Below are 26,742 nucleotides of genomic sequence, written 5' to 3'. Positions count from 1 at the left end.
GACTAATGTTGGTTGTCAACATGACTGCATCTGGAGTCAATGAAAACCCAAGGTGCTTGGTTCTCCTGTGTGAAGAATTTTCTTAATTAGATTACTTCAAGAAGGTAGACACATCCTAGATTTTGGGTCTACCTTCTGGTGGCAGAGTACATCAAAGGACACAGGACAAGGAAGATGTTGGTGTTTTGCCTGCTTTCTCTTACTCTTCCTGGCAAGTTTACCTATCCTGTTGCTTTCCTGTATTAAATGCAACTTCTTCAGGATTCCAATGCAATCTGAAAACCAGCAGCTCTCCAGGAATCCTCAAGGACTCCAGCCCCAGTCTGGGAGTGTTGAGCCAGCCAGCTTTCTGGATGAAACAACTACTAATTCTTGGCCTCTTTTTCAGGAGACAGTCAGTGTTGGACTATCCAGACCACACAGACAACTCTCAGGATCTCTGACAAATCCCCCATTAGTGTGTGTATGTGTATGCACACATATATATTCTGTGAGCTATGTTCTTTAGCAAATCCTAACAAACACACCAAGTCTTTATCAGGGGAGAAAGCAATAGCTGAGTATATTATTTTGTACAGACAAGCATACACAAGTAGTTTGCTAGATACCTTTTTATTACTTTATATGAATGTTAACAGGAAAGATAGAAGTGATTTTTTTCTTACTTTGTTCTAAAATAAATTCCAAAATACTGTTGTTATTTTATAGTCCTAAATTCTTTGAAAACATTAACTTGAAAAGTGAAGGCAGAAAGTTTCCACAGATGTCTTAGTTTTATATAACAAGGCAATGTTTGTTGACAGAAGAATGAAAATGGTAAAATTTAAGGTACCCTCTCAAAATCTTTTAAAATGAAAGATATGGCTTTTCGTGCTTGTCATATATTTTTTTTCATTTCTTGTTTTTTTTTTTTTCTGTTACTACTTTCTGTAAGTAAGCGTTAAGATATATCTAAGGCTTTCTAAATGTGATATAAGTTGCTTCTTTTCTTCTAAATAATTGACTATATGAACAGGAAGTACTGAATAGCAACAGCACACAAAATAGCAATAAGTGCAAACCCTATCCTGTACTTTCCCACTTTCCCATTGTGTTTGCCTTTTCCTTTACCCCCACTGCCTTTGCCATGCCCGGAGTGATGCTTACAAGTTGAGAAAAGAGCACTGGGACTATATGGCCCCCACAGCTCTTGAAGACCAGTGGAGGTTTCGTATCGGCGTCCTGCACAGACCTTGAATTGATAGCGTGAATTTGTATGATAGTTGGAAAAGGAAAAGGAAGTGTTTGGTCCTTTATAAATCTAAGGAAAAATGATCAGATGAAAATTATGGTTTTCTTTTCAATTAAACATGCATTGGATAGGTTTTTACAACAAGAGAAATGAAAATGATTTCATGTACATGTTCATAACGAAAGTAAAGGAATTCAGTATTTATTATATAATTATGTTCAATAAAGCATAGCATACCTTACAACTGTTAAAGTTTAATTGCATTGTGGATTTGAATCATGTGTTATGGCCAGTGAGTATCAGGAAATACTATATAATTAAATGTAATGATTTAATTAAATGAACATGCTAGTTGTCTCCAAATAAAGATTAGGTACATAAATGGTAAGGATGAGATGGAAATTTGGGATAAGATTTAGTTACTTTACATACCTTCAACAATAACTTACCCCCTTGCAAAAGGGTAGCCCTCAGCTGGGTGTAGAAGTATAATTTTATATATATATTTTTTTAGTCCTGACTGTCCTATAAATCCTTTCCCCTTCGACCACACTGGCATCAAATCAAATTTCCACCTGCCTCAATCTCCCAAGTACTGGGATCAAAGGCATGCTCCCCCACAACCTGGCATTTTTTTTTTAAAGCAAGGTGTCTACCTTCCAAGTTGTTGTGTAGCCAAAGAGGACCAGTATCCTCCTGCCTTTTCCCCACAAGTGCTCAGGCTACAGATATGTACTACCATGCCTGGCAAAATGGTGAAGACTAAATTTGAGAGAATATACCTGATATGCCTTTTTTCCAGTGTTGACTTGAAGACAGTAAATAATGGGATCACCTTCAATTGGCTCCAAAGACTCCCATTTGATCTCACAACAGTTGTTATTCAGTGGATGAACTTTAGGTGCTGGGGGAAAAAGTGACATTTTAGAATGTCTAAGCAGTTTGTAATCTTTAGATTTCAAATACATTGAAAAGACTCATGCAAGCACACAATCATTACAAGAACATATAGACCTAATATGAGAAATCCATAACCATACTTTAAAAACGATTAATCTCAATCTCAGACATATGTCTTCCACTCCATGTCTTACTCCTAAAAGTGGTAGGGTTGTAATTGGTGATGATCTCTAAGACATTTGAAACATACTGACTGTGGTATTTTTGTTATACAATTTTTATGGTTTCCAAGACATGGTGTCTGTGTAGCCCTGGCAGTCCTGTACTCTGTATGTAGACCAGGCTTGCCTTGAACTCAGTCACATTCCTCTCCCTCCCGAGTGGTGGGATTAAAGACATAAACCACCTCTACTGGGCCTGAAATCTTAATGAATCTTATTTACATTGCTCTTTAAATCTCTAATTAAGCACTGTATTATTTGTGGAATTTCCTATTTGTGAATTTTAAAAATTACTATTGCTACTTTTAAAATTTAATTTTTAAATTGCTTATTTTATGTTTGTGGAGAGTTTATTTCATAAATGGTATGTCTGCACCATGTGCGTGCCTGGTCCCTGTGGAGATCATAAGACAGCATTAGTTCCCCTGGAACCAAATTTAGAAGCAAGAGTTTTCATGAGCAGTACACCTGGCATTTGTCTTTCTGAGCCAGGGCTCCCATCTTACCTTAGAATTTTCTGATTACTGCTGAATTCAATTCATGATCCGTGGAAGCACCAGTAATATGGTTAGTGTCTTTGTATACCACTTACCTTTCAGTGCAGTGGGTGGGGACTTTGTAGTAGTGAAAGTGTAGATGTCAGACTCTGGTCCTTCCCCAGCTTCATTACATGCCTGGATTTTAAACTTGTATTCTGTATACTCCCTCAATTTTTGTACTTTGTGAGTCACATCTGACCCATGGTAAATGATAGAAAATCTGAGAGAAAGAAGATAAAGATTAAGGAGACAATATTATAATCATCAGTTAAGCCCAGAGAAGCCAAATTAACCCAGTAAGGTAAACCAAACCAAACCAAACCAAACCAAACCAAACCAAACCAAACCAAATCAAACCAAACCAAACCAAACCAAAGCAAATAAGAGGCCAATAGAAATCAAGGTGGTTGAGTGTGTGTGTGCGTGTGTGTGTGTGTGTGTGTGTGTGTGTGTGTGTGTGTGAGAGAGAGAGAGAGAGAGAGAGAGAGAGAGAGAGAGAGAGAGAGGAAGACAGACACAGAGAGAAAAACAGACAGAGAGAAAGACAGAGACAGAGACAGAAAGACAAAGCAACAGAGAGACAGAGAGAGAACATGCCTGACAGGATACAACAATTTAAATTGCTTTTTACTGCAGTAGATTTTAAATGGTAAAATAGTTACCTGCCAGATCGATCTTCAATTAGTAAGTTGTAGTTGATAAAATGGGCAAGTGTCTTTTTGCTTGAGACGGTGCCCCATTTGAGTCTGAGACTCTGGTGTCCATAGACCACACAATTAAGCTGTGGAAGCTCTGGTGGTAGTGGTTTGGTTTTGCATCTTATTGTTGGGCTAAAAGGACTTACTCCATAATGATTGATAGCTTGAATTCTGATTCTATTGGTAAAAGTAAGATGTATGAATTCATATTCAATAAATAAAATTATTTTCTTCATATAAGTCAACCCACTCTATCTATATTAGAAGGAGGTTCATCTTGATCACAAGACAGATTTCCAAGACATAATTACTATTGAGAATTATTGATGAAAAGCAGACGTTGACTCTTACTGTTATCAAATTTCACCAATTAAGAACTCTTTTCAAGGGACATCTGTGTGTATTAATTACACAAATGTGTCTGTGCTCAAAATTCTTAGCATTCTCTTCATTTACCCAAAATAAGATATGAGTGACTAACCTGTATGTAGTATTAGGTTGTAGACCGTTCAGAACATTCTCAGTTATTCTTTTGACAGTCATGATTTTTTTATCTCCATATTCAATATTATATCTGGTGATAGGTGAGCCATGACAGTCTGGCTCCTCCCATCGGATAGCTATGCAAGTTGATGAGAGCTTGGCAGGCACTCTGTTTTTAATTTCTTGTAACACAGGGACCCTTGCTGGGATGTTTCCAGGTGTAGTCACTTTTGCAGTTCCTCCAAACATTCCAACCCTAACTGTATTCACAGCTTGAAAAACGCATGCTTGGTTAACAATTCCTTTCAACCATTTCCCATGCATGGACCATTTTGTTGCATACGAAAACGATGACTCATATACACATAGTCTAACCACTTGGTTCTATGTCACATATTCTAATCATATGGTTTTGTGTCACAGAAATAAAAGCTGAGACTTGCAAGCTGCATTTTTCAGAATGTAAAGAGAACACACAAGGGGAAGAAAGTCAAGAGTGTTGAAGAGGGCATTTAAGGACATTACACCCCTGAAAGTCTCACCTATCACTTCACTAAGCTTTCCCCTATTATTCTTCATGCTTGAGTCTCTCTGTTAAAATCCCACCCAGTTAATCAATTTCTGTTATCTTAGGAAAGCATTATTTTTGATTGTTGTTTTGAGAGTATAAATAGAGATATATTTTGTACCTATTTCCCTCTGAAGACAATGTTTTCAATCTCTAAATTCCCCTCCCACAACCAGGAAATCACCATTCATAAAACCCCCTGATGTTATTCAGAATTGTGTGCACTTATTTGTATGTGTAAATTTTATTCGGTGGCTACAGCTACTTCAATTTTAAGAATTTTTTTTTCTCACAGGTTCCTCTTGCTTCTCTTATAGCCAGTCTCTTCCTACACTGTCCATCTTCTAACTTCTGGAAACCACCATTTGCTTGCCATCATTACCACACTTCTGGCATTTTCAGAATATTACATAAATTGAATATGCAAGAGATAAACTTTGATGCAGGCTCATTTTGCAGTTACTGCAATTCCCTGGAGACTTTCAGCTATTGTATATATTAATAATATGCTTACTTTCATTACTGAACAGTATGTCACAGTGCAGATGTATCACTGTTTACTAAACCACTCACTTATTGATAGATATTTGAGCTATTTTAGTTTTTTGTCCTACAAATAAACATAAGATGCTACTGTGCTCTTTTCAGGAAGGGTTACAGCTCTTATCAGTAATGCGTGAATGATCAGTTTTCTCATGTCTGTGACAGCACTTGGTGTTACCATTACTCCTTAGCTTAGGCACTCTGTAAGATATGGAAAGGCATTTCATTGTGCATTTCCCTAATAGTCAATGCTGCTGAACATCTTCTCTTGTGTTTATTTGCCATCTGTATATTCTCTTCAGTCACCAATTTTAACCATTTCCTAAGTGACATGTTTCAATCCACTGTTGAATTTTAGAGGTCTTTATATGTTTTAGGTGCTATTTCTTTACAAGATATATGTATTGCAAATATTATCTTCCAGCCTTTAAGTTTACTTTCATCCTGTTTAGAGGGTAGAGAAGTAGAAATTTCAAGCTTTGAGTTAATCAAATTCACCAAATACCTCCATTATATGGGTTGTGCTTTTGGTAACAAGTGTTTTCCTAGACAGAAGTCATAAATATTTCCTCTTATTTTTTATAAGTCTGTTTTTAATAATTTTTCTTGTTTATAAATTTAATACTTATTTATATTTAGAAGGAGTTCATTTATTTCTGTTTATGTTCATTGGTGTTTTGCTTGCATGTGTACCTAAATGAAAGTGTAATATCGTTTGATACTAGAGTTCCAGGCCATTTTAAGCTGCTATGTGAGGGGTGGGAATTGAACCCAGGTCCTCTGGAATAAGAGTAAGTGATCTTAACAGGTGAGCTAACTGTGAAACCAACCTTCCTTCTTCGTTCCTTCCTTCTTTTGTTCGTTCCTTCCTTTCCTCCTCCTCCTCCTCCTCCTCCTCCTCCTCCTCCTCCTTCTTCTTCTTCTTCTTCTTCGCTCTCTCTCTCTCTCTCTCTCTCTCTCTCTCTCTCTTTCATTCACTAATTTTTAAGATAAACATTTGTGGTATATTGCCCAGGCTGGACCAAAGCCTGTGAGTGTAAGGAATCCTAGCATTTCAACCTTGAGTACCTGAGACTCCATGTACATGCCATTTTGCTTGGCTTGGTTTCTGGTTTTATTTTAGTTTCTATTTTCTGGGAAGGAAGATGTAAACTCACTGTTAATTTATCTTTAAATGATTTGTAGAATTTTCCAGTGAATCTGTGTGGGACTGCGTATTTCTAAGTGGTTTTCATACAGATAGTAAGTTCCTTTCATGACTACAGGACTAATTATATCACCCAGGCTGAGGTTTAGTTCTTTGTGATTTTTGAGGACTAGTCTCATTTTTTTTTATGAACTTACATATGTAAAATTGTTCTGTGATTGTGAAAGTAATGCTGTTTTCCTGCAGAAATAAGTGATTTCTGTCTATTCTTTTTAGAGCAGATGAACCCTGGTCTCTCACTGAATACCCCATGCCCCACAGCCCCCTCAAAACCTCCCTTCACTCTGCTAGATCTCAAGGGAGCTTCCTTTCCCAAGTGCTTCTCACCTTTACCTCTTCAGTGCTAGCAACCAGGCCTTAGGCATTCTAGCCCAACTGCTCTGATTACCCCAGCCTGTGGAAAATATCTGAGCTGGAGTCTTATGTCTCTCCCTTCAGGCAATGACCGTTCCTGCTCTGCGTCATAGCCTTCAATCTGTCCTTTACTAAGTTGTTTTTCCCAGTCCTCTCCTCTATTTCGTCCTTTTGTCTCCAGTCTTGTCACATCAGTTTTCTCTACCCTGCAGCCTCTGGACAATTTGTTCCCTCTGGTATCCATGACGCTCTGCTCCTAGCTGCAGACTACACCCTTCTTGTGACACAAACACACACCTCACCATTACTCAGAGACAGTAAATGAGTCCCTTAAATTTTCCCACCAGCTCAATTCTACCTCCTTTCTTGCAACCCTGGATTGTTGATTAAGGGTAGATCCCTCAAAGACCCCCCACCCACTTGTTTGATTCCCATTGTTGAGGGATAGCATGAAAATCTCTACTGCTTCCATTTTCAGTGAGTAGAAGAGGCAAACTTCCTCCTTCTTAAGCAGGCAGAGATCAGTTCAATTGCCACGGTCTACTCCTCAGCCTGGAACACTGCAGTGATCATCTATCTTGACTCTCTATAGCTACCTACCTATAGCATGATTCACTCCATCTTCTAGATTTGGAGATAATGGCGGTTTCCTTATACCAAAGGCCTACACCATCATTAATGACAGTCTTTTCCCTCTCTTCTGTGAATCATTCATATTTTCTTAAGGGGATGCTACCATTCACTGCCAAGTGCATCTCACAGGCAAAGACTTTGTCACCCTGAGGAATTGAATGGTACCTCTTTGGGCTGGCCTAGTAGTCTAGGGCCAGGATGTGCTCTACTGTCTCTTTCCTCTGTTTACATCACATCTCTCCTAATCACTCCTCACCTGAGTGGTATAACTTTTCTAGTTGTGTTTTATGTTTTCTTACAGAAAGAATGGGTTCTTCAGGAATTAGTTTACTTAGTACACATTTCTTTTCAGAGCTAGGGTACGCCCTTCTGTTCTGATGAGGACCTTTTGCTTTTTTGTCATGCACAAGTGCTTCCATCTTCCCATTAACAGAACGATTGTCTACAAAACATGTAAAATGCACTCAATTTCCCTTCCCTGCTCAAATTTACCTTGGTAGTAGGGATGTAACCCTGTGAGTTGTGAATACTAGGCACACACTGCATCATTTGGCTCCACACCAAGTCCTAGTTTTTAGCTAAGTTTCTTTAAAACAATATAACATACTGTACAGTGCATTAGGACAACTCTACATATGCCTAGATACTCAAAGCTCCATTAACTTCTCAATTTAACTTAGACATTAAAAAGTTGGTTGTCAGTTACCAAGGATTCGTTTGTTAACCTTTATTCCATTCTGTTCTAAAAGGAAATGGTACTTGCTAATATTCACACATGGACACCAAGCAAAAGTCACAAGACGGGAAGTTTAGGGACAATTGTGAATCACATAAGGAAGCCTTACTTACCAGGAAGGTTGGCATCCTTGCCCTTGGTTTTACCACGTAAGGGCTGTGAACAGCAATACTGGGGTGGAAGAGTAGGTGTCTGAATTGTCAGTACATCTGAAGGCTGAGAGAAATACAAAGTATTTTGCTACTATACTAAATTCAAGATGAACTTCAGAAAACATTTAGTAATATAACAGTTTATTTCAATTCTCAATTGGAGAACTTTTCCTATTCTGTTTTCTTACACGGCTTTGGCCTGCAAGTGAAGTGCATAAGACTCTCAGTTTATATGTGGTGGCTGGTTGGAGGTCATCATACAGAAATTCCTGTTGAGTGCCATTGTAGATCATTTTCCAGAGATTCGCTGAAGGAAGAAGAGAAATTTGGTACAATTTCTTCATAAATAATGTATAATTTTTGTAGCTCACCATAAGAGGTAATGTTTGCATTATATAACGAATATATACAATCTACATATTACATGTATGTTAAGAAACAACCATTTTGGGAAATAACTTGATCTTAAATATTGTTTTAAAGATTTATTTATTCATTTGATGTACTTGAGTACACTGTTGCTCTCTTCAGACTCACCAGAAGAGGCTATCAGATCCCCTTTTTTTTCCAGACCCTTTTACAGATGGTTGTTGGTAACCATGTGTATGTTGGGAATTGAACACATGACCTCTGGAATTTCAAGCAGTCAGTACTGTTACCTGAGCCATATCTCCAGCCCCAATCCAATAATAATTTTTTGGTTGTTAAATAATTTCATTACCAGTAGATTTAATGAAAAAATGCAAGTTACCAGTAAATAAGAATGTCTTATTAAAATCCAAAGGAATACAGTGTGTTTTAGGGTTTGGTTTATAGGTATGTATTAATCCATATTTTCTGGTTGTGCTAATTGTACTATATTTGCATGAGACACTGCTATTTGGTGAAGTCAAGTGCAAGTTTCACAGAGAAACTCTGTAGAATTTTCTAATAATGTCTAGATTAGTGTAAGATTATTTCAAAGAAAAATCTTTTAAAATTTGTGTTGCCACTTGTAATAAGGGCACATGCTCTACTATGTTCATAGCAGCCTTGTTTATAATAGACAGAAGCTAGAAAGAACCCAGACATCCCTCAACAGAGGAATGGATACAGAAAATGTGGTACATTTACACAATGGAGTACTACTCAGCAATTAAAAACAATGAATTCATAAAGTTCTTAGACAAATGGATACCTCTGGAGGATATCACTGTGAGTGAGGTAACCCAATCACAAAAGAACACACATGGTATGCACATGATATGTACTCACTGATAAGTGGATATTAGCCCAGAAACTTAGAATATCCAAGATACAATTTGCAAAACACATGAAACTCAAGAAGAAGGAAGACCAAAGTGTGGATATTTTGTTCCTTCTTAGAATGGGGAACAAAGTACTCATGGAAGGAGTTACAGAGACAAATTTCAGAGCTAAGTGGAAGGAAAAACCATCTAGAGACTGCCCCACCCGGGGATGCCTTCTGTATACAACCACCAAACCCAGACACTATTGCATATGCCAGAAAGATTTTGCTGACAGGTCCCTGATATAGCTCTCTTGTGTGAGTCAATGCCAATGCCTGGCAAATACAGAAGTAGATGCTCACAGTCATCTTTTGGATAGAACACAGGACCCCTAATGAAGGAGCTAGAAAAAGTACCCAAGGAGCTAAAGGAGTCTGCAACCCTATAGGACTGGGCATTGCCTCTGGCTTTTTGCCTGGTCTTGGGATCCTTTTCCTCTTGTTGGGTTTCTTCCTCCAGGGTTGATGTGAGTGTTTGTGTCTAGTCTTATTGCAATTTGATATGCCATGTTCAGGTGATATGCCTGGGAGGCCTGCCCTTTTCTGATGGAAAGGGGTGTGTGTATCAGGGGGGAGGGCAGGTTGGAGGAGTGGGATAGTGGAGGAGGGCAAACTGGTGCAGGTGTGTTGTATTCTATGAGAGAAAAATCTATTTTCAACAAAATTAGGAGATTTATTCTCTTTTCAAAAGGTCATTTTTTCAAGATGTAATAAGATAGCAGAAATGGGCGTAAGTACTTATTAGTTACAAACTGGAACTCATCTTAATGATATTTAATGAATTTAAATTTTGGTAACATGGATAGAGTAACTTATAGCTGCTTTTTAAATTGACTATCTCTTTGACACAGATTTGGAAGTTCAGAGAGGAATGAAGTAGTTGCTAACCCTCATGAGGAAACTAGATGAAGAGAGGACACAGCTTGAGAATTTCTTTGAAGGTTCTTAAAAGTATGTGTGGCCACAGAGAGTCACCTAAAACAACAGGCTTGGAGTTGAAGATGCTAACTGTCTTCTTTGTATAGACATTGGGTAGAGCGTGGAGCTCCTGCATTCAGCTAGTTTAGGGATAAGGAGGCCTATGCCGACCTGCCCAAAAGTGGCTCTGCATTGCTTCCATTCTAAACATAGAGATTAAGGCTGGGTTCTTTTTCAAGTGAGAAATATATATAAAGAGTTGTTGAAAGATGAGGTTAAGCTTATGGTAAAAAAAGAAAAAAAAGAAAAAAGGAGACTTACAGATTTTGCTTCCTCCATCTCTAGCACATAAGTAAGAGTGTCATTTGGGTTTGGGTTTGTTGGGGCACACCACTCTAGAGACAAATTGTAGATTCCCGCTTCTTTCAACTTAGGTGGCAGTGGTGCTGGAGGGGTCTTTCCTGATGTATAGAAGACTGCTGTTTCACTGAAATTGCTAAAAGAATAAGTTGAAATGAAAGCATTAATGTCAGGATCTGATGGCAGTGTAGATTTTCCAGTGGTGCAAATAATTCAGTGTACCTGCAGCCAAAGTCATTTTTGGCAGCTAATCTGAATGAATACTTTGTCGAAGGGTTCAGTTTAAAGAGCTTGTGCTGTTTCAGGTGTCCACTGTAACAACTTTTGAAGTCTTCACCTTTACCCTAGACAATGCACACAAAATATTAACATATTGAAAAATGCCACACTTAACACACGTTCACCATAGTATTAACCATTCCCAATCAGGTGATTTTTAAAAGTTCCTTTGTACTAGGTCTAAGCAAGATAGCATCCCAGCCCTGTGCAAGGGAACTGGACTGTAACCCAGAGTGTTAACTGCTTGCAAAAAAGTGAGTTTCCAACAATGGAGCCTCACTGGGTGTATAAACCACAGAAGAGGGCAGACCCTCTGCCCAGCTGTGGTTAGCCAACACAGAATGAGCTCAATAGTAATTCTGAAGATTTTTGTGTGCATGTTTGTGTATTTGTGTGACACAAGTTGTGTTACATGTCATTAAAAAAAAAACCCTACATGTATTTTGCTTATATATAATGTTTTCTGGGTTTGTGTCTTTATGAGATGTTGGTGTGTATGAAAGTGGGTGTATCTTTGTCTACATGTGTTCCTTGTGCTGTATAATTTGTTCTTTTTTCGGTTCATTTGTGTGTTTTGTCCTGTTCAGTTTTCTTTGTTTGCAGTCATATCTTATTGTATTATTTTTCTCTTCCATGTTTTCTGAGAGACCTGTTTTCTAAAGAGAAAAAGAAAGGGTGGATTTGCATAGGGGTGGCTTGGAGTGTAGGGATCTGGAGTTGGTAGAAAGGAAACAGTAATCAGATTATATTATATGAAAAAATCTCTTATTAATAAAAAATGAGCATACCTCATCCCATTACAAAAGAAAGCTGCTTATTTTGGATCCATTTTCATTGGAACCCTGAAAAAGTGAGAATGATAAAATTATGTTGGTTTATTTTTGTTTTTTTTTTTAATTTTTAATATTGTATTACATATTTTCCTCAATTACATTTCCAATGCTATCCCAAAAGTCCCCCATAGCGCCCCCCAATTCCCTACCCACCCATTCCCATTATTTTGCCCTGGCATTCCCCTATATTGGGGCATATAAAGTTTGCAAGTCCAATGGGCCTCTCTTTCCATTGATGGCCGACTAGGCCATCTTTCGATACATATGCAGCTAGAGACAAGAGCACCGGGGTACTGGTTAGTACATCATGTTATTCCAACAATAGGGTTGCAGATCCCTTTAGCTCCTTGGGTACTTTCTCTAGCTTCTCCATTGGGAGCCCTGTGATACATCCAATAGCTGACTGTGAACATCCACTCCTGTGTTTGCTAGGCCCCGGCATCGTCTCACAAGAGACAGCTATATTTGGGTCCTTTCAGCAAAATCTTGCTAGTGTATGCAATGGTGTCAGCGTTTAGAAGCTGATTATGGGATGGATCCCTGGATACCGCAGTCTCTAAATTGTCCATCCTTTCATCACAGCTACGAACTTTGTCTCTGTAACTCCTTCCCTGGGTGTTTTGTTCCCATTTCTAAGAAGAGGCACAGTGTCCACACTTTGGTCTTCATTCTTCTTGAGTTTCATGCGTTTAGCAAATTGTATCTTATATCTTGGGTATCCTAAGTTTTGGGCTAATATCCACTTATCAGTGAATACATATTGTGTGAGTTCTTTTGTGATTGTGTTACTTCACTCAAGATGAAGCCCTCCAGGTCCATCCATTTGGCTAGGAATTTCATAAATTCATTCTTTTTAATAGCTGAGTAGTACTCCATTGTGTAAATGTACCAAAATTTCTGTATCCATTCCTCTGTTGAGGGACATCTGGGTTCTTTCCAGCTTCTGGCTATTATAAATAGGGCTGCTATGAACATAGTGGAGCATGTGTCCTTTTTACCGGTTGGGACATCTTCTGGATATATGCCCAGGAGAGGTATTGCTGGATCCTCCGGTAGTACTATGTCCAATTTTCTGAGGAACCGCCAGACTGATTTCCAGAGTGGTTGTACAAGCTTGCAATCCCACCAACAATGGAGGAGTGTTCCTCTTTCTCCACATCCTCGCCAGCATCTGCTGTCACCTGAATTTTTGATCTTACCCATTCTGACTGGTGTGAGGTGGAATCTCAGGGTTGTTTTGATTTGCATTTCCCTGATGATTAAGGATGTTGAACATTTTTTCAGGTGCTTCTCTGCCATTCGGTATTCCTCAGGTGAGAAATCTTTGTTCAGTTCTGAGCCCCATTTTTTAATGGGGTTATTTGACTTTCTGGAGTCCACCTTCTTGAGTTCTTTATATATATTGGATATTAGTCCCTTATCTGATTTAGGATAGGTGAAGATCCTTTCCCAATCTGTTGGTGGTTTTTTTGTCTTATTGATGGTGTCTTTAGCCTTGCAGAAGCTTTGTAGTTTCATGAGGTCCCACTTGTCAATTCTCGATCTTACAGCACAAGTCATTACTGTTCTATTCAGGAATTTTTCCCCTGTGCCCATATCTTCAAGGCTATTCCCCACTTTCTCCTCTATAAGTTTCAGTGTCTCTGGTTTTATGTGAAGTTCCTTGATCCACTTAGACTTGACCTTAGTACAAGGAGATAGGAATGGATCGATTCGCATTCTTCTACATGTTAACAACCAGTTGTGCCAGCACCATTTGTTGAAAATGCTGTCTTTCTTCCACTGGATGTTTTTAGCTCCCTTGTCGAAGATCAAGTGACCGTAGGTGTGTGCATTCATTTCTGGGTCTTCAATTCTATTCCATTGGTCTATTTGTCTGTCACGATACCAGTACCATGCAGTTTTTATCACAATTGCTCTGTAGTAGAGCTTTAGGTCCGGCATGGTGATTCCACCAGAGGTTCTTTTATCCTTGAGAAGAGTTTTTGCTATCCTAGGTTTTTTGTTATTCCAGATGAATTTGCAGATTGCACTTTCTAATTCGTTGAAGAATTGATTTGGAATTTTGATGGGGATTGCATTGAATCTGTAGATTGCTTTTGGCAAGATAGCCATTTTTACAATGTTGATCCTGCCAATCCATGAGCATGGGAGATCTTTCCATCTTCTGAGATCTTCTATAATTTCTTTCTTCAGAGACTTGAAGTTTTTATCATACAGATCTTTCACTTCCTTAGTTAGAGTCACGCCAAGATATTTTATATTAATTGTGACTATTGAGATGGGTGTTGTTTCCCTAATTTCTTTCTCAGCCTGTTTATTTGTGTAGAGAAAGGCCATTGATTTGTTTGAGTTAATTTTATATCCAGCTACTTCACCGAAGCTGTTTATCAGGCTTAGGAGTTCTCTGGTGGAATTTTTAGGGTCACTTATATATACTATCATATCATCTGCACAAAGTGATATTTTGACTTCATCTTTTCCAATTTGTATCCCTTTGATCTCCTTTTGTTGTCGAATTGCTCTGGCTAGGACTTCAAGTACAATGTTGAATAGGTATGGAGAAAGTGGACAGCCTTTTCTAGTCCCTGATTTTAGAGGGATTGCTTCAAGCTTCTGACCATTTACTTTGATGTTGGCTACTGGTTTGCTGTAGATTGCTTTTATCATGTTTAGGTATGGGCCTTGAATTCCTGATCTTTCCAAGACTTTTATCATGAATGGGTGTTGGATCTTGTCAAATGCTTTTTCTGCATCTAAGGAGATGACCATGTGGTTTTTGTCTTTGAGTTTGTTTATATACTGTATTTCGTTGATGGATTTCCGTATATTGAACCATCCCTGCATCCCTGGGATGAAACCTACTTGGTCAGGATGGATGATTGTTTTGATGTGTTCTTGGATTCGGTTAGCAAGTACTTTATTGAGGATTTTTGCATCAATATTCATAAGGGATATTGGTCTGAAGTTTTCTATCTTTGTTGGGTCTTTTTGTGGTTTAGGTATCAGAGTAATTGTGGCTTCATATAATGAGTTGGGTAGAGTACCTTCTGTTTCTATTTTGTGGAATAGTTTGTGAAGAACTGGGATTAGATCTTCTTTGAAGGTCTGATAGAACTCTGCACTAAACCCATCTGTTCCTGGGCTTTTTTTAGTTGGGAGACTATTAATGACTGCTTCTATTTCTTTGGGGGATATAGGGCTGTTTAGATCATTAACCTGATCTTGATTCAACTTTGGTACCTGGTATCTGTCTAGGAACTTCTCCATTTCATCCAGGTTCTCCAGTTTTGTTGAGTATAGCCTTTGGTAGAAGGATCTGATGGTGTTTTGGATGTCTTCAGGATCTGTTGTTATGTCTCCTTTTTCATTTCTGATTTTGTTAATTAGGATGCTTTCCCTGTGCCCTCTAGTGAGTCTGGCTAAGGGTTTATCTATCTTGTTGATTTTCTCAAAGAACCAGCTCCTTGATTGGTTGATTCTTTGAATAGTTTTTCTTGTTTCCACTTGGTTGATTTCGCCCCTGAGTTTGATTATTTCCTGCCGTCTACTCCTCTTGGGTGAATTTGCTTCCTTTTGTTCTAGTGCTTTTAGGTGTGTTGTCAAGCTGCTAATGTGTGCTCTCTCTAGTTTCCTTTTGGAGGCACTCAGAGCTATGAGTTTTCCTCTTAGAAATGCTTTCATTGCGTCCCATAAGTTTGGGTATGTTGTGGCTTCATTTTCATTGAACTCTAAAAAGTCCTTAATTTCTTTCTTTATTCCTTCCTTGACCAAGTTATCATTGAGAAGAGTGTTGTTCAGTTTCCACGTGAAGGTTGGCTTTCTATTATTTATTTTGTTATTGAAGATCAGCTTTAGTCCATGGTGATCTGATAGGATGCATGGGACAATTTCAATATTTTTGTATCTGTTGAGGCCTGTTTTGTGACCAATTATGTGGTCAGTTTTGGAGAAGGTGCCATGAGGTGCTGAGAAGAAGGTATATCCTTTTGTTTTAGGATAGAATGTTCTGTAGATATCTGCCAGATCCATTTGATTCATAATTTCTCTTATTTTCTCTGTGTCCCTGTTTAGTTTCTGTTTCCATGATCTGTCCATTGGTGAAAGTGGCTTGTTGAAGTCTCCCACTATTATTGTATGAGGTGCAATGTGTGCTTTGAGATTTACTAAAGTTTCTTTAATGAATGTGGCTGCCTTTGTATTTGGAGCATAGATATTCAGGATTGATAGTTCCTCTTGGAAGATTTTACCTTTGATGAGTATGAAGTGTCCCTCCCTGTCTTTCTTAATGACTTTGGGTTGGAAGTCAATCTTATCAGATATTAGAATGGCTACTCCAGCTTGTTTCTTCATACCATTTGCTTGGAAAATTGTTTTCCATCCTTTCATTCTGAGGTAGTGTCTATCTTTTTCTCTGAGATGAGTTTCCTGTAAGCAGCAAAATGTTGGGTCTTGTTTGTGTAGCCAGTTTGTTAGTCTATGTCTTTTTATCGGGGAATTGAGTCCATTGATATTAAGAGATATTAAGGAAAAGTAATTGTTGTTTCCTGTTATTTTTGTTGTTAAAGTTGGCATTTTGTTCTTGTGGCTGTCTTCTTTTAGGTTTGTTGAGGGATTACCTTCTTGTTGTTTCTAGGGCGTGGTTCCTGTCCTTGTATTGGTTTTTTTCTGTTATTATCCTTTGAAGGGCTGGATTCGTGGAGAGATAATGTGTGAATTTGGTTTTGTCGTGGAATACTTTGGTTTCTCCATCTCTGTTAATTGAGAGTTTGGCTGGGTATAGTAGCCTGGGCTGGAATTTGTGTTCTTTTAGTGTCTGTATAACACCCGTCCAGGATCTTCTGGCTTTCATAGTCTCTGGTGAGAAATCTGGTGTAATTCTGATAGGCTTGCCTTTATATGTTACTTGGCCTTTTTCTCTTACTGCTTTTAGTATTCTATCTTTATTTAGAGCATTTGTTGTTCTGATTATTATGTGTCGGGAGGTATTTCTTTTCTGGTCCAGTCTATTTGGAGTTCTGTAGGCTTCTTGTATGTTCATGGGCATCTCTTTCTTTAGATTTGGGAAGTTTTCTTCTATAATTTTGTTGAAGATGTTTGCTGGTCCTTTGAGTTGAAAATCTTCATTCTCATCCACTCCTATTATCCGTAGGTTTGGTCTTCTCATTGTGTCCTGTATTTCTTGGATGTTTTGAGTTAGGATCTTTTTGCGTTTTTCATTTTCCTTGATTGTTGTGCCGATGTTCTCTATGGAATCTTCTGCACCTGAGATTCTCTCTTCCATCTCTTGTATTCTGTTGCTGATGCTGGTATCTATGGTTCCAGATTTCTTTCCTAGGGTTTCTATCTCCAGTGTTGCCTCATTTTGGGTTTTCTTTATTGTGTCTACTTCCCTTTTTAGGTCTAGTATGGTTTTGTTCATTTCCATCATCTGTTTGGATATGTTTACCTGTTTTTCTTTAAGGACTTCTACCTGTTTCATTGTGTTATCCTGTTTTTCTTTAAGGACTTCTACCTGTTTGATTGTGTTATCCTGTTTTTCTTTAAGGACTTGTAACTCTTTAGCCATGTTCTCCTGTAATTCTTTAATTGGGTTATTAAAGTCCTTCTTGATGTCCTCTACCATCATCATGAGATATACTTTTAGATCCGTGTCTAGCTTTTCCGGTGTGTTGGGGTGCCCTGGACTGGGCGAAGTGGGGGTGCTGGGTTCTGATGATGGTGAGTGTTCTTGGTTTCTGTTAGTAGGATTATTACGTTTACCTTTTGCCATCTGGTAATCTCTGGGGTTAGTTGTTATCGTTGTCACTGTTTAAAGATTGGAGCAGAAGCTGTGTTCCACTCACCAGCAGTCTCAAAATCCTGTGGCGGGGGTCGTGGGTAGCTGGCGGTACCCCTGTGCTGGTCCAGCCGGAAGAGGCCTGTGGCCCTACTCAGGCCGGTTTTCTGCTTCCCTAACTAATGCAGTCTCAGGTCCTGCGCGCAATTGGATTGGAGCAGAAGCTGTGTTCCACTCACCAGAAGTCTTAAGATCCTGTGGCGGGTGTTGTGGGTAGCCTGCGAGTGTCAGCCGACCCTGCGCCCTAGCTGCCCCGGTGCTTTTCTGACTGGAAGAGGCTTGTGGCCCTATGTAGGCCTGATTTCTCTCTCCCCAACCAGAGCAGTCTCAGGTCCTGTGTGATTGGACTGGAGCAGAAGCTGTGTTCCACTCACCAGCAGTCCCAAAATCCTGTGGAGGGGGTCGTGGGTAGCTGGCGGGTGTCAGGCGACCCTGCGCTCTAGCTACACTGGTGCTGTTCCGGCCGGATGAGGCCTCTGGCCCTACTCAGGCCGGTTTCTGCTTCCCTAACTAATGCAGTCTCAGGTCCCGCGCGCAATTGGATTGGAGTAGAAGCTGTGTTCCACTCACCAGAAGTCTTAAGATCCTGTGGCGGGTGTTGTGGGTAGCTGGCGAGTGTCAGCCGACCCTGGGCCCTAGCTGTCCCGGTGCTTTTCTGACCGGAAGAGTGGCTTCATTTTCATTGAACTCTAAAAAGTCCTTAATTTCTTTCTTTATTCCTTCCTTGACCAAGGTATCATTGAGAAGAGTGTTGTTCAGTTTCCACGAGAAGGTTGGCTTTCTATTATTTATTTTGTTATTGAAGATCAGCCTTAGTCCTTGGTGATCTGATAGGATGCATGGGACAATTTCAATATTTTTGTATCTGTTGAGGCCTGTTTTGTGACCAATTATGTGGTCAATTTTGGAGAAGGTACCATGAGGTGCTGAGAAGAAGGTATATCCTTTTGTTTTAGGATAGAATGTTCTGTAGATATCTGCCATATCCATTTGATTCATAATTTCTTAGTTTCTCTGTGTCCCTGTTTAGTTTCTGTTTCCATGATCTGTCCATTGGTGAAAGTGGTATGTTGAAGTCTCCCACTATTATTGTATGAGGTGCAATGTGTGCTTTGAGATTTACTAAAGTTTCTTTAATGAATGTGGCTGCCTTTGTATTTGGAGCATAGATATTCAGGATTGATAGTTCCTCTTGGAGGATTTTACCTTTGATGAGTATGAAGTGTCCCTCCCTGTCTTTCTTAATGACTTTGGGTTGGAAGTCAATCTTATCAGATATTAGAATGGCTACTCCAGCTTGTTTCTTCATACCATTTGCTTGGAAAATTGTTTTCCATCCTTTCATTCTGAGGTAGTGTCTATCTTTTTCTCTGAGATGAGTTTCCTGTAAGCAGCAAAATGTTGGGTCTTGTTTGTGTAGCCAGTTTGTTAGTCTATGTCTTTTTATCGGGGAATTGAGTCCATTGATATTAAGAGATATTAAGGAAAAGTAATTGTTGTTTCCTGTTATTTTTGTTGTTAAAGTTGGCATTTTGTTCTTGTGGCTGTCTTCTTTTAGGTTTGTTGAGGGATTACCTTCTTGTTGTTTCTAGGGCGTGGTTCCTGTCCTTGTATTGGTTTTTTTCTGTTATTATCCTTTGAAGGGCTGGATTCGTGGAGAGATAATGTGTGAATTTGGTTTTGTCATGGAATACTTTGGTTTCTCCATCTATGTTAATTGAGAGTTTGGCTGGGTATAGTAGCCTGGTCTGGAATTTGAGGTTTTTTTTTTTTTTTTTTTTTTTTTTTTTAAAGATGAGATAAGTCTCCTTTATATGATAATCTGGAAGAACAAATTCCCAAGTACAAATCATTGGACTTGCAATGATATTCAGTTTGGCTCTTAAACTTGTTTTAAGTAAAGGGGATGGGGGTATCATTATAGCTGGAACACTTCAAGCAAGTGGACACAAAGCATCATTTACTCGATAAGTGGTTCTCAAAGTATGGTCACATACCTTTATTGTCATAGACATCATAGCAAGCAAGCTATACTCTTAAGTTTAAGGGATAAGACACTGTATTCTCAGACACCCAATTTAAGTAGGAATTTGTGTTCTTTTAGTGTCTGTATAACATCCGTCCAGGATCTTCTGGCTTTCATAGTCTCTGGTGAAAAATCTGGTGTAATTCTGATAGGCTTGCCTTTATATGTTACTTGGCCTTTTTCTCTTACTGCTTTTAGTATTCTATCTTTATTTAGAGCATTTGTTGTTTTGATTATTATGTGTTGGGAGGAATTTCTTTTCTGGTCCAGTCTATTTGGAGTTTTGTAGGCTTCTTGTATGTTCATGGGCGTCTCTTTCTTTAGATTTGGGAAGTTTTCTTCTATAATTTTGTTGAAGATGTTTGCTGGTCCTTTGAGTTGAAAATCTTCATTCTCATCCACTCCTATTATCTGTAGGTTTGGTCTTCTCATTGTGTCCTGTATTTCTTGGATGTTTTGAGTTAGGATCTTTTTGCGTTTTACATTTTCCTTGATTGTTGTGCCGATGTTCTCTATGGAATCTTCTGCACCTGAGATTCTCTCTTCCATCTCTTGTATTCTGTTGCTGATGCTGGTATCTATGGTTCCAGATTTCTTTCCTAGGGTTTCTATCTCCAGTGTTGCCTCATTTTGGGTTTTCTTTATTGTGTCTACTTCCCTTTTTAGGTCTAGTATGGTTTTGTTCATTTCCATCATCTGTTTGGATGTGTTTTCCTGTTTTTCTTTAAGGACTTCTACCTGTTTGATTATGTTATCCTGTTTTTCTTTAAGGATTTGTAACGCTTTAGCAGTGTTCTCCTGTAATTCTTTAAGGGATTTTTGTGCTTCCTCCTTAATGTGTTCTACCTGTTTACCAGTGTTCCTTTGTATTTCTTTAAGTGTGTTATTAAAGTCCTTCTTGAAGTCCTCTACCATCATCAGGAGATATGCTTTTAGATCCGTGTCTAGCTTTTCCGGTGTGTTGGGGTGCCCTGGACTGGGCGAAGTGGGAGTGCTGGGTTCTGATGATGGTGAGTGGTCTTGGTTTCTGTTAGTAAGATTATTACGTTTACGTTTCGCCATCTGGTAATCTCTGGGGTTAGTTGTTTTCGTTGTCACTGTTTAAAGATTGGAGCAGAAGCTGTGTTCCACTCACCAGAAGTCTCAAATTCCTGTGGCGGGGGGTCGTGGGTAGCTGGCGGGTGTCAGCTGACCCTGCGCTCTAGCTACCTCGGTGCTGTTCAGGCTGGAAGAGGCCTGTGGCCCTACTCAGGCCGGTTTTCTGCCTCCCCAACCAAAGCAGTCTCAGGTCCAGCGTGATTGGACTGGAGCAGAAGCTGTGTTCCACTCACCAGCAGTCTCAAAATCCTGTGGTGGGGGTCGTGGGTAGCTGGCGGGTGTCAGCCGACCCTGCACTCTAGGTACCCCGGTGCTGGTCCGGCCGGGAGAGGCTTGTGGCCCTACTCAGGCCGGTTTTCTGCTTCCCTAACTAATGCAGTCTCAGGTCCTGCGCGCAATTGGATTGGAGCAGAAACTGTGTTCCACTCACCAGAAGTCTTAAGATCCTGTGGCGGGTGTTGTGGGCAGCTGGCTAGTGTCAGCTGACCCTGCGCCCTAGCTACCCTGGTGCTGTTCTGACCGGAAGAGCGGTTTATTTTTGTATAGCACATAAATATCCTACACACACTGGGCATGCATTAATGCATTTAAAGTGTGTTGAATTTGTACTGCAAAAATTTGTGTAGGGATATTTGTTTTTATGGCAATTGGGATTTAAGTTTAAAACACACATTTTCCAGTCTCCAAGACACACCCTAGTCATATATCTCATGTTTCCAGACTGCATAAAAGGAAGTTAAAATGGATACCTAAGGAACCAGAGACATAGTGTTATTTGTAACTGGGATGATTGACACCAAAACATGAGTGCTAGAAATGGGCCTTTAGCTTTTTATTAATGATCCAAAGAATATTGACATTTCTCAAGTCATGAGGCATGGTCTCTTAGACTAAACAGAAAGATCATTGTGAAGAGATGTGATGGAGAAATAACTTAGATGAAACATGCATCATTTATGGTTAAATTCAGGAAACAGGACAGTGTTTGAAATCACATTGAGATTCTTTTGTCAGTCAAATCCTTACTTTCCATTGTAAATTCAGGCTGTTCTTGGTTCTGCTGATCAGTGTGGGTGCAAGAGGAGGGTCTTTCACAGCCTGGTGTTTTGAAGCTAACCACTTCAGACACACTTCTGTGTTCTGCATCTCTTATGATTGTTACTCTGAAAGGGGAACAGAAATTGGTGCATTTAGGTCCCAAGTCACAAGTTTGTATTTCTAGACATATTCTTTGTTATTCTTTTGTTAGCACATGTTGAGTATACACAGTAACATCTTTCATTATGGCATCCTCATATATGGCCATCTTCCTACCTCTCCATAAAACTCTTTTGTTCACTTCCCATGCTCCCTGATTCCCTCAAACTAGTCACCTGATTTCTATTTTCATCATTTTTTCCTTTTTCTTTTCTAGCCTCTTGAGCTTAAACTATGGTTGCTTACATGAGTATTCAAGGGCACTTTGTCAGCAAATAGCTAGACTTCTGTAGAAATTCTACTTACTAAACATATAGGTTAAGAAGTCTCTGCTAGCTACAGGCTGGTGGTTGGTTGTGTGGGACAGAGTCCTTACCTTAAAAAGTAGACCATGCTAGGTTGTAGATCATGTAGGACCACAGTAACGCCATCACCACTGTGAAGATAAACTTTATTCATATGGGATCTTAAACACATTTTAAAGCAAAGTACACTGTTTTAGTCTCATAATTAATGAATAACTGATAAAGAACCACAATTCTTCTTAAAGATTCAATCACTTTAAAGCACTTTATATGAGGGCAAAGTAATGTTCTTTGTAGGCTGCAGCCTCCATTAAGGAGTATATCAAGTCCTTGAGGGGTGGTATGATCTGGGAGCTATGTGGTTTTCACCATCTATGGGACACACCATAGAGCTGCTCTTGGTCTCTAAGGTTCAAGTTCAGAGGGTGGGGATACACATCTGCAAATCCACTCTACTACTCATATGCACACCTGCACCAAGAGGAAGCTGAAGGAGCTGAACAAAATAGTCATCAGAAAAGCAGCCACCAAGAAGTTCTGAGTTTGTCTTGTCTCTTCATTCAGTATATATTTATACCATAGTCATTCAAAGTATCTAATTTGCATTTTATTACTTTATATATTTAACCAAAATAGTATAGTTTTGGTTTTAAGTAGCTTATTCAAAATGTGTAGATACCAAATGCTTTGAAGAACAGCATGTCTCACACAATTCACTCATTCAGTTTAAGAGGGACTTTCTGGGTGAGATTCTGTCTGTCACATGAACAGAGGGATTATATTGCCACAGCTATGTCTTCCTGAGCAAAGAGCATGGAATTCCTTCTAGCTCTAGATCCTAAAAAGAAAGCTCTAAAATGGAAGCTATTGATACTTTTAATCAAAGGCTACTTTGCTTTTGAGCAAAGGGTAATCAGAGGTGGAAGCAAATAGGCAGTCTCCTCCTACTGAAGTAGCTCCTCCTCTTCTCCCTCTGTCTCCTTCCAATGCTGAGAGCTAACTTGTTTATCTTTTTAAGGGAGTGGTGCTCATAAAATACATGACATACCAGAGAAAGATTTCCATGCAAGCCAATTTTGCATATTGCCATCCGTGCTACACAGCATAGAAGATTGTTGGCTAAGATTATTAGATCGCACAACTTTAAGTATTAATTATCAAAGAAATAAAACTTTACATAAATTTACATTTTCATATTAAGTCTCTGAATAAGAAGAAAAATTATCAAAATAAAATTGTATCAATCCATTCATCCATCCTTCTATCTATCTAGGTTTTTCAAGACAGTAGCCCTCACTCTGTAGTCCAGGCTGGCCTTTAACTTAGAGATCACCCTGCCTCTATCTCCTGAGTGCTAGCATTAAAGGTGATTACCACCACTGCCTGGCTGATGAGTAGATGTTTGAATACATACCATGATTTTAATAAGCTATGTGGATTGGCTTGGTAAGTTACTACTAGATACCTACTCCTGTCAAAAAGAATTTAGGAGAAAATGAGGAATTCAGCCTAGGTGCAAGTTGGGGCACAGGGACCATATGTTTATATTGTATGCTTGAATTAAATAATGCAAGATAACTAAAAACACTTACGTATAAATGTTTTTATAGGGTCCATTTTTACCATTGCTGGACAGTGCCAATTCATATGTCATAGAAGAATTAATATCATATTTTTCATTACTCTTTCGAGTCCATGAAACAGTAGCGGATCGGGTTTGAATATTAGAAACCTAAAATGAAGGAAATGCAAGCAGTATACTTAAAAGTCATAATCTCTACTTTTAAATGCAAACTTTTCTTTAGTTGTTTGATACTAGCTCCAATTCTTATATTAGGTGCTTAAATACTATTATTATTTAATTAGCCACCACTCCTATCTTTAATGATGCCACACTGGATCTTATTGCATTGCTGCAGAAGATTATGAAAATATCAACACAGTAAATGCTTTAAAAGTAGGAATGATTTTGGAGGGTTTAGATGGAAAAGATGGAAGAGCATGGAATCTTCACTTTTGTTACATACCACAGGTTTTTCAATGTCGAAACAACCTGGTTGTGTTCTGTCCTCTGTATTGTGTTCTAAAAGTAAGAAAAAAAAAACTCAGATAAAATAATACATTGTCCAAAACAAGAGAAAAGAGATAGATCACACTACAAGTATATCATCACTATGAAATCTAGTAAGACCCAATTAAATTTGTATTTAAAGATTTGAATCAGAACCCAGTGAACATATATATTAAACGTCATGATCTCACTTGTATGTTGAATTAGGTAAAGTTGTAAGAAACATAATAATCAGGAAATAGGAGCAGGGTGGAATTGCTGATCAAAGGAAATAAAATTCATATAGAAGGAATAGGTTTTTCGAGTAATTATACAGCAGGATCACTTAGTCATTATAAGGTATATTTCAATACAGTGGACATACATTTTCATATGTTTCAACATAAAAAAGAAAAGAAAAATCCAATCCTAATCAATAAGTGAGATGATGGGTGTTAGTTATCTTCATTTTCTAATTCCAAATTATATTTATATATTCCATATATAAATGTGTATCAAAATGTCTCATTGCATTTTATAAGTTTAGGCTTATTATATTGTCAGTTAATAATACATTAAAAATAAATTAGAAAAAGTGGATGTGAAGGGGAAACAGAAGCAGAGAATGGCACTCTAATGTTTTGACGTGGCTGGCAAGGTGACATGAAGAGTAAAGGTTCTTTTTACCATGTGCTATAACCTGAGTTTGAAACGGTTACCTGCATCTTTGAAAGGAGAAAACAAATTCCCATAAGATTCCCTCTGATCTCCCTTGTTCACATACACATATAAATAGGTAATTATGTATAATAGAAATTTATTTAAAATGCACTGTGAGTCCAAATTATTTGGCTTGTACCCTCATTGGCAACAGAATGGGGTTCCTGCGTTTACCTTTCAGTGATGCATTTGATGACTGACTCTTCTTTTGGTTTTCACCTAACATCTGCTTATTGTCTCCAGCTCCCATGTTAGCCTCTGTCTCTCCATGATCGTTTTCAGAAATGCTGGAAGCATCAGAAGGTCTGAGGCTATCATTAGTTGAGATGAAAGTGTTCCAAGAATTCTCAGAAGTACAGCTTGAAATACTTTTAATATCTGGTGGTTCATGAGTTTCATCATAGGTGACTTGATTGTAATTACTTATGGAAGGGCCTATAATGTTGTTATTGATGTCAGTGTTAAAGCCCACATTTGAGGTAGAAATGATTGCTGCATGACCAGAAGAACTAGTGATTCTGTCAGTTGTGTTAGTGTCTGCATTATTGTCAGCCATGTTTCTTGGAGCACCGTCTATGATGTAAGTGTTTAAGACAGTAGTCAGAGAGTACGTATTTGAAGTACTGTTATCAGTGTTAGTATCTGGAGCAGTATTCACAGTGGAAGGACAGAGAGTACCAGGAGGAGCAGATGTGTCAATGGCTTTGTTCAGAAGCAAAGGGGTGTCACTAAATGTAGAGGCAGTCTTGTGTTCACCAAATTGGTGATCTCTTATTTTCTTCTTTGAATATTCTCCAGTCTTTACAGTCTTTTCATCGGATTGGTTATGGCTCACTCTTCTGTGAGGATAGGTTTCTAAGAGATATAATAAATGCAATAAAGTTCAGTAGTAATCATATTCTCTCAAGTCCTTTACCTAACCATCCAAAGAACACTGACAAATCATGAATTACTTTAAAAGCTTTTCTTAATTTTCTTCTATACAAATATTTGAAGTATATATATATATATATATATATATACACACACACACACATATATATATATACATATATATTCTGTGTATACATATTGAAGATACAGGGGTTGGTGCAGAAAAATGAGAAAATACAGCATTTTAAAAAATTAATTTACTTTTTTATTAGATATTTTCTTTATATACATTTCAAATGCTATCCCGAAAGTTCCCTATAACCTACCTCTGCCCTGCTCCCCTACCCACCCACTCCTGCTTCTTGGCCCTGGCATTAACCTGTACTGGGGAATATAAAGTTTGCAATACCAAGGGGCCTCTCTTCTCAGTGATGGCCAACTAGGCCATCTTCTGCTTCATATGCAGCTAGAGACACGAGCTCTGGGGGTACTGGTTAGTTCATATTGTTGTTCCACCTATAGGGTTGCAGACCCCTTCAGCTCCTTGGGTGCTTTCTCTAGTTTCTCCATTGGGGACCCTGTGTTCCATCTTATAGATGACTGTGAGCATCCACTGCTGTATTTGCCAGGCACTGGCATAGCCTCATATGAGACAGCTATAACAGGGTCCCTTCAGCAAAATCTTTCTGGC

General features: G+C 38.7%; 1 protein-coding gene across 1 annotated transcript; it reads right to left on the bottom strand.

Annotated features, from left to right (window-relative positions):
• Window positions 1-1,003: 1,003 nt before the first annotated feature.
• On the bottom strand, window positions 1,004-25,749 carry LOC110287626 (fibronectin type III domain containing protein 3C1-like). The gene is given in 17 exon segments (XM_085837818.1): window positions 1,004-1,300; window positions 2,014-2,135; window positions 2,945-3,111; window positions 3,554-3,766; window positions 4,071-4,344; window positions 7,709-7,819; window positions 8,227-8,329; window positions 8,454-8,603; window positions 10,793-10,967; window positions 11,054-11,175; window positions 11,899-11,952; window positions 21,933-21,996; window positions 21,998-22,069; window positions 22,480-22,539; window positions 24,001-24,140; window positions 24,436-24,491; window positions 25,353-25,749. Coding segments are annotated over 17 exon segments (2,562 nt in total). The 5' UTR covers window positions 25,735-25,749.
• Between the last annotated feature and the right edge of the window lie 993 nt (window positions 25,750-26,742).

This window comes from Mus caroli, unplaced genomic scaffold (genome assembly GCF_978045245.1).
Source record: "Mus caroli unplaced genomic scaffold, Mus_caroli_1 scaffold_5, whole genome shotgun sequence".
In the NCBI taxonomy this organism is placed as follows: Eukaryota; Metazoa; Chordata; class Mammalia; order Rodentia; family Muridae; genus Mus; species Mus caroli.
The sequence above is the reverse complement of the archived record's forward strand: the minus strand, read 5'-3'. Positions and strand labels throughout refer to the sequence as shown.